The sequence below is a fragment of the Scyliorhinus canicula genome, chromosome 3 (genome assembly GCF_902713615.1).
Source record: "Scyliorhinus canicula chromosome 3, sScyCan1.1, whole genome shotgun sequence".
Taxonomy (NCBI): Eukaryota; Metazoa; Chordata; class Chondrichthyes; order Carcharhiniformes; family Scyliorhinidae; genus Scyliorhinus; species Scyliorhinus canicula.
The window spans coordinates 244,203,975-244,217,980 of NC_052148.1; the positions used below are offsets into that span (position 1 = coordinate 244,203,975).

The following is a 14,006-nucleotide window of genomic DNA, read 5'->3' on the forward strand; positions in this document are numbered from 1 at the left end:
TTGCTGATGCTGAATGAGAGATTGTTATCATTACAACACTCCACTTGATTCTCTATCTCCCTCCTGTACTCTGACTCTTCGTTGTTTGAGATCCGACTCACTACAGTCGTGTCATTAGCAAACTTGCAGATGGAGTTGGAGCCACATTTTGCCACACAGTCGTGTGTGTGTGTCCAATTTGTATAACTTCCCATTTCATGGCATGGTCAGTCAAATTGTCAGTTCATGAACTGGCCAACTTTCTGAATGAAAAATAAAATCTCATTCAAGATATTAATAGAGAAAGACAGGGAGAGAAAAGATAAATTATTTCCACTGGTTGGCGATTCTGAAACCAGGGGGCACAGTTTTAAAATTAGGGCTAGACCAGTCAGGAGAGATATTAGAAAGATTTCTTCACTCAAAGGGTGGTAGAGCTTTGGAACTCTCTCCCACAGAGAGCAGTTGAAGCTCAATCAATTGTTAATTTTAAATTTGAGATGGATAGGGTTTTGTTAAGCAAGGATATTAAGGGATACACTTTCAAGCAGGAACATGGGGCGGAATTCTCCAACCCCCGCATAAATCCCGCCCCCGACGTGGGCGGAATTCTCCACCACACGGGAATCGGCAGGAGTGGGAATCATGCCCCGCCGGTCGGCGTGCCCCCCGCGCCGATTGGCGGGCCCCCTGCGGCGATTCTCCGGCCCGCAATGGGCCGAAGTCCAGTCGCTGACAGGCCAATCCCGCCGACGTTTAAACCACCTCTGTGCCAGCGGAATTGGTGGTGCGAGCGGGCCTCCGTGATCCTGGGAGGGCAGCGGGGCGATCGGACCCCGGGGGGTGCCTCCACGGTGACCTGGCCCGCGATCGTAGCCCACCGATCGGCAGGCAGGCCAGTGCCGTGGGGGCACTCTTTTTCTTCCGGCGCCGCCACGGCCTTCACCATGGCAGAGGCAGAAGAGACCCCCCTGCCGCGCATGCGCTGATTGTGATGTCAGCGGCCGCTGACGCTCCGGCGCATGCGCGGACTCATGCCGGCCGGCGAAGGCCTATCGGCCAGCCCCGACGCCGGCCGGCGTAACGCCAAAGGCCGTTGGCGCCAGTCGGCGGAGCGGGAGCTCCTCCGGGGTGGGCGTAGCCCCTAAAGGTACGGAGCATTCCGCACCTTTGGGGAGGCCCGACGCCAGAGTGGTTGGCGCCATTCCGCTACGCCAGGAACCCCCCCCCTCCCCCCCCGCCCCGCCGGGTAGGGGAGAATTTCGCCCATGGTCTTGAAAAGCATTTACTCCTGTAGTGTCATCTCTGGAAGCCTTGCCGACCACAAACACTTTGAGCATGTCCAAACTCCTAAAGGTTGAGTTGTTCTGATGGGCTGCTTCTGTCCACTGTGCTGCACAAATACAAAATGATACCTGCCAGGTTTGACTTTCATAACCCCCTTCGCTGTTCTAACGTGGAAGAGTCCCATCTGCTGCCAGCAACATTCCCGGAACATTTGGTGGGTAACCTTTGCTGTGGTTAAATGCTGTAATTGCGATAACCATATTGCCTCCAACACCAACAGCCCGAAGTGACCATGTGCTATGTGTCATCATCTGGTTGGCTTGCTGTGACTGTCCATCAATAACCACACAGACCATCCATCAATGATCACATGGACCATCCATCAATGACCACACAAGCTGTCCATCAATGACCACATGGACCATCCATCAATAACCACACAGACTGTCCATCATTTACCACACAGACTGTCCATCAGTGACCACACAGACTGTCCATCAATGACCACAGAGGCTGTCCATCAATGACCACACAGACTGTCCATCAATGACCACGTAAACGTTCCATCAATGACCACACAGACTGTCCATCAATGACCACACAGACTGTCCATCAATAACCACATGGACCATCTGTCAATGACCACAAAGACTGTCTGACCACATGGATCATCTGTCAATGACCACAGACTGTCCATCAATGACCACACAAACTGTTCATCAAAGGACCACACAGACTGTCCATCAATGATCACATGGACCATCCATCAATGACCACACAGACTGTCCATCAATGATCACATGGACCATCCATCAATGACCACACAATCTGTTCATCAATGACCACACAAACTATCCATCAATGACCACACAGACCATCGATCAATGACCACATGGACCATCCATCAATGACCACACAAACTGTCCATCAATAACCACACAGACTGTCCATCAATGATCACACAGACCATCCATCAATATCCACACAGACTGTCCATCAATGACCACATGAACCGTCCATCAATATCCACACAGACTGACCATCAGCGACCACACAGACTGCCCATCAATGACCACACAGACTTGCATCAATGACCACACAGACCGTCCATCAATGACCACACAGACCGTCCATCAATGAACTCACAAACGTTCCATCAATGTCCACACAGACTGTCCATCAATGACCACACAGACTGTACATCAATGACCACGCATTCCGTCGATCAATGACCACACAGATTGTCCATCAATAACCATACAGACTGTCCATCAATGACCACACAGACTGTACATCAATGACCACGCATTCCGTCGATCAATGACCACACAGACTGTCCATCAATGACCGTAAAGACTATCCATCAATGACCACACAAACTGTCCATCAATGACCGCACGGACCATCCATCAATGACCACACAAACTGTTCATCAGTGACCACAGACTGTCCATCAATAACCACATGGACCATCGATCAACGACTACACAGACTGTCCATCAATGACCACACAGACCGTTCATCAATTAACTCCTCTTGACAAGTGCTTAGTTTTTTCTTTTCTTTAACCAATTTTCTTCCCTACCTACTCCTGAAAGAGTTGATTTGCTGCTGAGGGCAATATTTAATACTGTGAAGAAATACAGTCATTTAACACAGAACAAAGTTGGAATTTTCCTGCTTTGACAGTTCATATAGGCAATGATAAAACTGGCTGAGCCATTATGGACATCTGTCTACTGTTTTTAAACACTGATATTGGAGACAAAAACCACACTGGTCTTAAGTCAACTGTCATCCTTTAATATATGTTAATATGTGTTAACATAATTAAAAATGTATTTATATAAATAATTAGTGTGTAAAAACTGTTTTGGTGACTCTTTAAATAATGAGGTCCAGATTATCTTAGGTGATGTAATTCCAGTTGTTTAATAGGTGTTCCTTATGAGCGCAATAAACTCAGGGCTGGATTCTCTGTAGCCCGATGCCAAAATCGTGTTCGTAGATCGGTGGAGAATGGATTTTCAGGCCGAAGTCAGGGCGGAATACATGTGGTATCTGCCACGTGGGAACCCGGCGTGACGGCTGCACACTGTGTCCAGCGCCACCACACTCAGCCGCGATCAGTGCTGCTGGCCGGGGGAAGCTTCTGCAAGGGCTGGAGGGACTAGTGGGGGGTGGCCAGGGCGTGAGCTGTGGGGTCGCGGTTGGCGGGTTGGGGTTGCACACGGCCGGCACCATGTTGTGTGGCACGACTGGCGCAGGTCTTCAGCCGTGCGCATGGCAATTTTCCGGCCGTTTTCTGGCGTCCTCTGCGGATGATTCACCCTGCGCCAGTGCTAGGCCCTCTCCGGTACTGGAATCGGTGAGGGGTTCATGCCGATTTGCCGGTCGTGAAACACCACGGATCCTACGCTGGCATTGGCACTTTGCCACAGAAACGGAGAATCCAGCCCTCTTTACTTGAAGCTGCTTGTGAGTATTCACTTCATGTTATTTATGTGGAATATTTCCTTTTCCGTCCTGAAGATTCCCTGAGAACGGACGAAATATTAAATTCAGAGGACTGCACTGGCCCAAAATAGGACGCAGTGCGTGCAACAATGAAACGAGCTGGGGAGCTTTTTTTAAAATTGGAACCTTGTCAACTGTGCCTCAGAATATCAAAGTAATTCTTTGAGTTACATGGGCCAAATGTCCTGTGACCTCTGAGACCAGGCTTCAGTCCACTCCAGCATCTGCAACAAACATCTCACCTCTCTGTAGCAGTTAGAAAGATAGAGCAGGAGGGCAGTTTCAAACTGGTCCCAAGTGGGCTCGAGAGCACAGTCAAAGCTGTCTGCATTTCAGCAGCACATAACAAGCAATTTTATTTGGTGAGGGCTTAAGTGGTATGAGAAATGGAAAAGGGCATGCCGGAGCTTCTTCAGATTGCAGTTAAATTCATACTTAGAATGGAGTGGAAGGAGTTTAACTCTGCGTCAAATCTCTGATACATCTGACCTGGATGAGCTTAATGCTGATGCAGGGAACAAAAGACAGATTGTTCCCTTTGACGAGCATGTCATTCCCATAAAGAACAAAACTCTTCTTACAGAAGTAAAATATTAGCAAAATGGATGACGTTTACCTTTGAGGGAATAAATTCAATGGTTCAACCCCCCCTTCCCTTCCTCTCCTTGGGTCACACCGTGCTGCACACCAGTCTTTGGATTGCTGGAGTGAGCAGGCTTCCGAGTAACACCGGACCATTCAATAATCTGTTGGGGAGGCAGTGGCATTGTGGTACTGTCACTGGACGAGCAATCGATAGACTCAGGGTAATGCTCTGGGGACCCAGTGTTCAAATCCCATCATGGCAGGTCATGGAATTTGACTTCAGCACCTACTCCAGGAATTAAAAGTCCATTGGTGACCATGAAACCAGTATCGATTGTCGTAAAACCCCATCTGGTTCACTAATGCCCCAAAATAAATCAAATAAATGCCCTCATCGCATAAAAGAACAAAGAAATAAAACTTAGTGCTAATCCTTTCTTCAGATTGGTGCTTTCTCTTAATAATGATGGAGTTGATTTTGGAAATTCAATAACATCAATTTTCTGCCCTGTGTGCATCACACTGGCACACTATCAATGCAATGTGCTCTGTTCATAAATGAATTCATCATCGTGGGGAATATGTGGTAAATTTAGGGTGGGATTTTCCGCCTCCCCATTCCGTGTTTTCCAATGATGGAGGTGGCTTGCCATTGGCTGCCTGCACGATCTTCCGGTCCTGTTGACGCCTAACAGAAGATGCCGCTAGCGGGAAGGGCTGGGAAATCATGCATATCGAAGTGTGGAGCTGCTTATTGTGTGCTGGAAAATATTTAGGCTGGGTGGGAGACAGCAGGCATTTGGAAGGCATCCTGCAAATGTGCTAAGGGTCTTAGGGGAGGCTGGAGTTTGTTTCTAAAACCATGAGGTCTGACCTTCAGCATAAATCATAAATGCCTGAACGGTGCTGCAGCTGCTTCCGGATAATGGGCCTCTTGAGCCCAATGTTTAAGCTGGTGCAGACAATGATAGCCTTTAGACTTGCTATTTGCAATGGGTCACATTTTGCAAGTTATAGATTTCATGTTTCTCCACTGAGGGGTACAGGAAACGGGTGCCTGGTGTGCTTCAGCTCACTGGGTACCCACTGTTGTAGAGTCCACCTGTAGATGTAACATTTCACTCGTTTTGGCTTTGCCAACCAAACTCTATTCTCATCATCCAATGGAGGTGGGATTTAATGAACTTGATATGCACCAACTCTATTTTCAGAGTATTTCCTCCCACCTTATTCACAGGTACTTTGAACTGCTGCGTTAACAATCCACTGCACTACAGAAACCATGGAAGATTGAACAATATTTTGTCTTATTCCACTGAATCAGCTTTTGTCTCTATTTGAGAAGTATTTCAGAAGATTGTTGGTAATGCAATTTATTTATCACCATTTGTAAACTGAAGAATACTCTACATTTCAAAATACCATTGGGCTCTTTCAATTAAATTTAATTTGTTAAAGACTATTTTACTTACCACAGCTACTGCTTCAGAGGCTAAAAGCTCCTCAGGACTCATTACGGCAAAATAGGCTACATTTGTTAAGACATATCCAATTGTGACAACTGCCATTGATATGCAGATAGCAAGAGGTATATTTCTGGAACCCAAAAAAAACATATTTTAATAACAGAATCAGAATATTTTAAAGCCCTGTAATACAAGAAGCACATATTTGTAGAAAACATAGAATTCCTATAGTGCAGAAGGAGGTCATTCAGCCCATCAAGTTTGCACTGACCCTCTGAAAGAGCACTTTACCATTCCCCTGCCCTATCCCTGTAACCCCATCTAACCTGCACATCTTTGGACTGCGGGAGGAAACCGGAGGAAACCCACACAGACACAGGGAGAACGTGCAGACTCAACACAGACGGTCACCCAAGGCCGGAATTGGGCCCGGGACCCTGGCACTGTGAGACAGTAGTGTGGTAGCCACCATGCAGTTTTACTTTGGGAAATATTGTTGCACTGTGTTTGATTATCGGAAAACATTACATTTAGTAATGCATAGGATACAATTAAATATCATCTACATGGCAAACGTTTATGTTATTCATCCATCTCAATTGTTTTGAATTTATAACTTTTTGTATTCAGCCATATTGGAATGAATAATATGTAATAACATGTCTTACCATTTCAGAATTATATGTTCAATTATTTTATAATTAGTTATGTGTTCAGATACACTGGGCAGGATTCTCCGAGCCCCGCGCAGGGCCGGAGAATCGCCGCAACTGCACCATGCCACTCCGACGGCGAGGAGCGGAGAATCGGCGCCATGTCCGCCGGCGCGTCTGGCGTGGCGCCGGTCGCGGGCTGCTATCCGCGGCCGGGCTGCCGATTCTCTGGCCTTGATGGGCCGAGCAGCCATACGGAAATTGCAGAGTCCCGCCGGCGCCGTCCACATCTGCTCGTAGTCGGCGAGAACGCTGCACGCAGGGTCGAGGCCTCTCCAGCCCCGGCCCTATTTTGTTACGCGGCCGGCCCCTGAACCCCTGCGCCATGTTGCGTTGGGGCCGGCACGTTGAGGAAGTCCCCCGCACATGTGCGGGTTGGAACGGCACCACTGCACATGCGCGGATTGGCGCGGCACCCAGTTGGCACCGGAAAGGGAGGCTGGAGCGGTGTGAACCGCTCCAGCGCTGTGCTGGCCCCCTGTGGGGGACAGAATCGGTAGTGCCCACGTCAGTTTTGCGCCGTCGTGAAACGCGACGGCATTCACAACGGCACGGACACTCTTCTTCCATTTCGGAGAATCCCGCCCACTGTTACTACTAACTCTGTTCAGTTTTTCTATCGTCAAATTAGATGTATTTAGTTATAGCGCGACCATTATGTGAATTCAGCTGTACTCTTGTACTTTTAATAGTCTTCAGTTGTACTCTATTGTATTGCAACCATTGTTACGTGTTCGGTAGATTACACATTTGTATATTCATTTGTATTACAAACAATTGCCTTTAATTGCCATGTAGTCAGAATGTATGTTCAATTTTGATGTAATTATGCTTTCCGAGACCATTGGGGATCGTGCGCAAATTATTATCTGAATAAATCAATTTGAATGTTCTGTTGGGTGCCTTGGCCATTGGTTGAGAAGCTTGTATATTTTTGGACCAGACCCGAATTGAATGGAAAACTGAACCTTTGGATTTTTAAGAGAAATAAAACAAAAACTGAATCTGAAGTTGGGTGAAACCAGCTAAAAGGCACAGATTCCTAGGAGCTCAGGTCAGCCGGTGGTATGGTGCATGCAGGCTGAAGAACACAAAGGTTGGATCCAGGAGCTGGCAATCAACAGATACCAGGGTTCCTGCAGCTTTTTCTGTTGCTCATAGTAACTGGGTACCTTGGCCATACAATGCACAAGGTTTCACAGAAGGTTTGGACAAAGGTGATGCTGGTGGATCTGTATCCACCAAGATCGCCATGAGCAGAGCCAAGAAGATTCTGGAAAGGATGCCTCTTTGGTAAAAACCGTGGGCTGGATTCTCCGCCGGCGGGATGCTCCATTTTACCGACAGTCCAGGGGTTTCCCGACGGCATGGGGCTGCCCCACAATGGAAAACCCCATTGACCAGCCGGCGTAACGGAGCATCCCGCCGGCGTGCTGAACCAGAAATCTGGCGCAGCGGGACGGAGAATACAACCCGTGCCAGTGGAACTAATGTTGATTGGGAGCTGCTGCGGATGAGAATTAGTGACTAAACACTCAAAGAAAAGGAGCTGAAAATCCACCCGCCAAAGATCAGCGGCTGGAATCTCCGTTCCTGAGACTAAGTGTTGACGCCAGGGTAGGATTCATGGACTTTCACGACAGCAAAACTGGCACCACACCTGGACCGATTCAGCGACTGTTAAGGGGCTAGCACCAGTGCCATGTGGAACATAATTGATTCCAATGAGAAAAGGTGCCAGATTTGCCGGATTTGTGATTGACACTCAGAAGGCCGACAAACTGCAGCTGCATATACACACTTCACTCCCCACACACACCATTTCAGCCAACAAGATGGCATTGGTTGCACTGGACCCATACGGCTGATGTGTTAGCTGGGGCCAGAGAGCACCTAGGGTAGTGGTCTGGGGGGGTACCTATATGATCTGTGGCCCTCAGTTCACAGTGGGCAGTCAGTGGCTGCCTTGGATGGTGCGGCAATGGTATTCCGTTCCCATGTACCCCGACCCCACAGCCCACCTCCTGGCCTTGCTACTTCCCCCGGCCCTGGCAGAAGCCCCCTCCCCAGCCAGCGACACAACTGTCAGAGAACGATAGTGATGTTGGAAACTATCCGTTCCCCCTCTCTCTCCCTCAGCAGCCACGGCGCCTGTTTCATGATTTTTAAAAGCACAAGTGAACCTCGTCTTTGGGAATTTGGCGGGGAATCGTTGAGGCCCCGGAGAATACCGGGTCGGGCCCGCTAATGATTTGCCAATGATTTGCCAACGGTGTTTACTGTACATGCATTCTGGAATGCATTGACGCCGCTGTCGAGGTGATGGAGAATTGCGATTCGGCATTAAATCGGTGACCGCCACGATTTTGGCATCGGAACCGTTTCTCCGCCTAATCTCATTTCCCAATTCCATCAGCGGCCACGCAGAATCCCATTCCAGAGTTTTGAAGGACTTTGTGGCTGAAACAGTGGAGTGCCTAGTAAATCAGTGTGACCTATCTGCTTTATCTGCTCTTTAATGTGTAATTAGTAATATATATATATTAACTGTGATTTTGCTGTTAATTCATGTTTGATTTTGTTGATTTTGCTTTAATTGTTAAAGCAGGACTTCTAAAAACAAAATCTTATCCATTGGTTTGTTGTTGGGGTCATTCAATAAATTGTTGGCCTCAAAGGGAATCACAATGGGATTCCCGTTGTCCTGATCAATTACATTTGTTACATTGCATTTTAATCACTGAAGTGTTTGTTTTAGTCAAATGCCTATTGACTAGTGCTTGGACCCACTGTGAAAATCTATTTCCTTCTGTTTGCTTGCACTTTGATGGGAAGCAATGAGCAAATTAACTTTATTGTACCGCTAGCTCACTATCTCAGAGGTGTATGTACCACTGAACTGACCTGATCAAAGTTTTCTCAAACATTTGTAGCCTAGCTGTTGATGGCTGCCACCTTATCTGACACATTCATCCATGTCTCGAATGAGTGTGTATCTGGTGCCGCTGGGTACGTAAGGTTCTTAATCGTGCATTGGTTCCAGTCTTCAACACCAGCGTCAAATGCATTCAATCACCCAAACAGAGGCATGGCAGAATACTTGGTTCCAACCTGCTGGGCAGAATTCTGTAGTTGCCCAAGAAATCTGCACGACCATGTCATCTCGTGGCACGGGTAGTGGCGGAAGATTTACTTTCGTCCCCTCTGCATCTCAGCTACCAAAAAATGACAATCACCATCCTATCATTAATTCTGAGTTCTGAGTTCAATTAGCCCTTCCCCAAAATCTGACCCTACAATCGATCACACAGGTAAAGGCAGACTCCTTTGCTCGCTGCCTCTTGGGAAGATGTACAAAAGGAAACAGCTGTATTTTTTCACTCTCCCAGATCTAAAGGGCATGCATAGGCCTGCTGGCAAAAGATGACAAGGTATATAATATTCCCTGTTGGGCTTTAACTAATTGATAATTAATCAAATCTAGTTCAAATTCAATAACCATATTTTCCAGGCTCCAAATGAATTCTTCATTATCTAAATGTCAACAATTAAGTTGCAACAAACAGTCCCACTGCACAAATTATTCTGTGGCGTACATAGATAATTATATTCAGGGTTGTCATGGCAGCTGGCCCTTTTAAATTTCATTGTAAATGGATCAGACATAATCACTGCACGTCACGAGTACAAAATCTGGTCAAAATTATGGTGTGGGTTTTTGTTGCAATGTGAAAATATTTCTCCTGTTTCACTAATGTTAATCAAAATGAACATTTTGTAATGAAATCTCTGTTTAAGTGGCAGCTGGAACCATATTTGTCGACGGGTAATGATAAAACAAGGGGGAGAAAAGGAGTTAAGAGAAAAGAGCACTTTTGAAAAGGTTTGTTCTCCCTATAGATACCGACTAAACTCCTGAAAGTTTTCTCATTTTGTTTCAGAATTGCATCATCTATATCGTTTTGCTTTTTGATCCAGACATTTGCTGCCCGCCCTGGAAAGGTTCAACTTATGCTTATTGTTTCGTGTCAGATTGGTCTGAAGAAAGGCTCTGATAAAAAGGTGGGAAGGAAGCCACAGCAGCAGATTTAGCAGCTGTGAAACCCAGAGGTACGGGCTTCTTGTAGCTCCTGCAGAGTTTAACCAGCAGGACCTGAAGTAAATTGGTTTGGAATGAAATCAACTTATTTTGTTCCAAACTCAGTAATTTGACACCTGAACCAGGCGGATGCACAATACTCCAGGGTATTGTCGGATGGTGTACAGCCAACTCGGCTGAGAAATAGAACGGTAGACCTATTTCTGGGAGCTGAGATGCTTTCCGGTCACCTTAAGGTTACTCTGCAAGCCGATGTTCCAGCAGGTGGTATGGTCCTGACTGGGCAAGCAGCACGATGGGTACAAACATTCTGTGAACTTAAATTCTAACACTGTCCTGTGCACATGTGGGGCACTTCCTCACTTTTATCTAGCTCTCACCCTGCAGTCTGTTTAAGCTCACCAGATACAATTAGGTGTGGATGATAGGGTTCGTGATCAAGTTTAACAAGAAGTTGAAACCATAAGATAAAATTCAGCATGTTCTCTTTTTGTGGAGTGGTGGGGGGGGGAGGGGGGGGTGGGGTGGGGGGGGGGGGGGGTGGGGAGGTTGGGAAGGAGGAGATTGTAAATGATATATTATTAAGCACAATCAGTTGCTTTTCAACAATCTAACTTAATGGTCTTGTGTGCAGCTTATAACATGCTACAACATAGGCAGACATATTTTGGCTGTTCCCACCAGCAGGATTTTGTGAGATATGTCTAATATTCCTTACAACATAGAACAGTACAGCACAGTACAGGCCCTTCGGCCGACAATGTTATACCGACCATTTATCTGAATCTAAGATCAACCTAACCAACACCCCTTGCCCATGTGCCTGTCCAAGAGTTGCTTAAATGTCCCTCATGACTCTGACTCCACCACCTCTGCTGGCAGTGCATTCCACACACCCACCACTCTCTGTGTAAAGAACCTATCTCTGACATCTCCCCTATACCTTCTTCCAATCACCTTAAAATTATGTCCCCTCATGGCAGCCATTTCCACCCTGGGGAAAAGTTTCTGGCTATCCATTCTATCCATGCCTCTCATCACCTTGTACACCTCTATCAAGTCACCTCTCTTCCTTCTTCGCTCCAGTGTGAAAAGCCCTAGCGCGTTCAACCTTTCTTCATAAGACATGCCCTCCAGTCCAGGCAGTGTCCTGGTAAATCTCCTCTGCACCCTCTCCAAAGCATCCACATCCTTCCTATAACGAGGCGACCAGAACTGGACACAATATCACAATATTCTAAGTGTAGTCTAACCAGGCTTTTATAAAGCTGCAACAAAACCTCGCGGCTCTTAAACTCAATCCCCCTGTTAATGAAAGCCAACACATCATACACCTTCTTAACGACCCTATCAACCTGGGTGGCAACTTTGAGAGAACCATGTATGTGGACCCCAAGATCCCTCTGTTCCTCCACACTTCTAAGAATCCTGCCTTTAACTCTGTATTCAGCATTCAAATTCGACCTTCCAAAATGAATCACTTCACATTTATCTGGGTTGAACTCCATCTGCCACTTCCCAGCCCAGTCTGCATCCTGTCAATGTCCTGTTGTAACCTGCAACAGCCCTCTACACTATTTACAACTCCACCAACCTTTGTGTCATCGGCAAACTTACTAACCCACCCTTCCACTTCCTCATCCAAGTCATGTATAAAAAACACAAAGAGCAGAGGTCCCAAAATAGATCCTTGTGGGCCACCAGTGGTCACTGACCTCCAAGCGGAATACGTCCCATCCACTACCACTGAGTGTCTTCTTTCGGCCAGCCAATTCCGTATCCAGACAGGCAAATTTCCCTGTATCCCATGCCCCCTAACTTTCTGAATGAGCCTACCATGAGGAACCTTATCAAATGCCTTACTGAAATCCATATACACCACATCCACTGCCCGACCTTCTTCAATGTGTCTTGTCACATCCTCAAAGAATTCAATGAGGCTTGTGAGGCATGAGCCGAAAGGGAAAATGCTGGAAAATCTCAGCAAGTCTGGCAGCATCTGTAGGGAGAGAAAGGAGCTTACGTTTCGAGTCCAATGACTCCTTGTCAAAGCATGACCTTTGTGAGGCATGACCTTGTTCCATCCATACTCTGGTCTGCGCCCACAACACTTTTTTTGGTAAATTGATGACTGTTTTGGTGCCGCTTCATGCTCTTGTCTGAAACTGGAAAATCCATCAATTTTACTTCCAATTTCCAACCTTCTGTTATCTTCATACGGTCCATCTCCGACAGTTCCCTTCTCTTCCTTGATTTCTCGGTCTCCATTTCTGTGAATAGGTTGTCTACTGATATTCATTACAAGCCCACCAACTCCCACAGCTACCTTGACTACAGCTCCTCACATCTGCTTCCTGTAAGGACTCTATCTGATTCTCCCAGTTTCTCCACCTGTTTCATTTCTTCTAATGATGCTACCTTCCACAACAACATTTTCAACATGTCTTCCATTTCCTCAACTGAACGACCCCCTCCCAGTTGGATAGGGCTTTCAACGCTGTCAAATCCAATTCCCACGCTTCTGCCCGCAATCCTTCCCACCTCTCCCAGAACCATGGGAGAGACCCCCTCCCCGTCCTCAGGTTCCACCCCACCAGCCTCCATATTCAAAGGATCACCTTCCACTATTTCTGCCCCCAGGAGCGTGATGCCATCGAACACATCTTCTCCGCACCTCCCCAGTCAGCATTCCGAAGAGATTGTTCCCTCTTCAACACCCTGGCCCACTCCTCTATCCCACCCAACACCCCATCTTCTTCCCGCAGCACCTTCCCATGCAATCTCAGGAGGTCTAGCACCTGCCCTTTTGCTTTCTCTTGTCTCACTCTCCAAGGCTCCTAACACCCCTTTCCAGGTGAAGCAGCTACATTGGGGAGACTAAACACAGACTGGGTGACTGCTTTGTGGAATACCTCCACACGGTCTGAAAGCATGACCCTGACCATCCTGTTGTCTGAAAGCATGACCCTGAACTTAAATTCACCGTCTTGCTCTTATGCTCCAATCTCTGTCCTCAGACTGCTGCAGTGTTCAAGTGAGGTACGCCACAAGCTGGTGGAACCGTGCCTGATCTTCCAATTAGGCACTTTCCAGCCTTCTGGACTCAACATTGAGGTCAACACCTTCAGACCATGAACTCTTTCCTCCATTTTTGTGCTAAGTGCCACCATGAATCTTATTTTTGCTTTTAGACTGAACTGACATTTATTCTGCTGTTAACACCTATCCTGGATCAATGCTTTGCTTCTTTACCACAAATAGTATCGCTCTATGACATCTTTGATATTTATTCTCCCCGCCCTGTAACCCATCCATCGCTGATGTTCCCATTTGCGCTACCTGACTTTCTGCCCCCTTTTC

At 47.0% G+C, this 14,006-nt stretch overlaps 1 protein-coding gene across 3 annotated transcripts in view; it reads right to left on the minus strand.

The window, feature by feature from the left end:
* The window catches only part of slc7a11 (solute carrier family 7 member 11), a 242,286-nt gene that overhangs the window by 64,375 nt on the left and 163,905 nt on the right, over positions 1-14,006 (minus strand). For all 3 annotated transcript variants that reach the window (XM_038792505.1, XM_038792506.1, XM_038792507.1), the window contains exon 7: positions 5,841-5,964. In XM_038792505.1, coding sequence (XP_038648433.1) covers positions 5,841-5,964 — 124 coding nt within the window. The remainder of the gene's footprint in view (positions 1-5,840; positions 5,965-14,006) is intronic.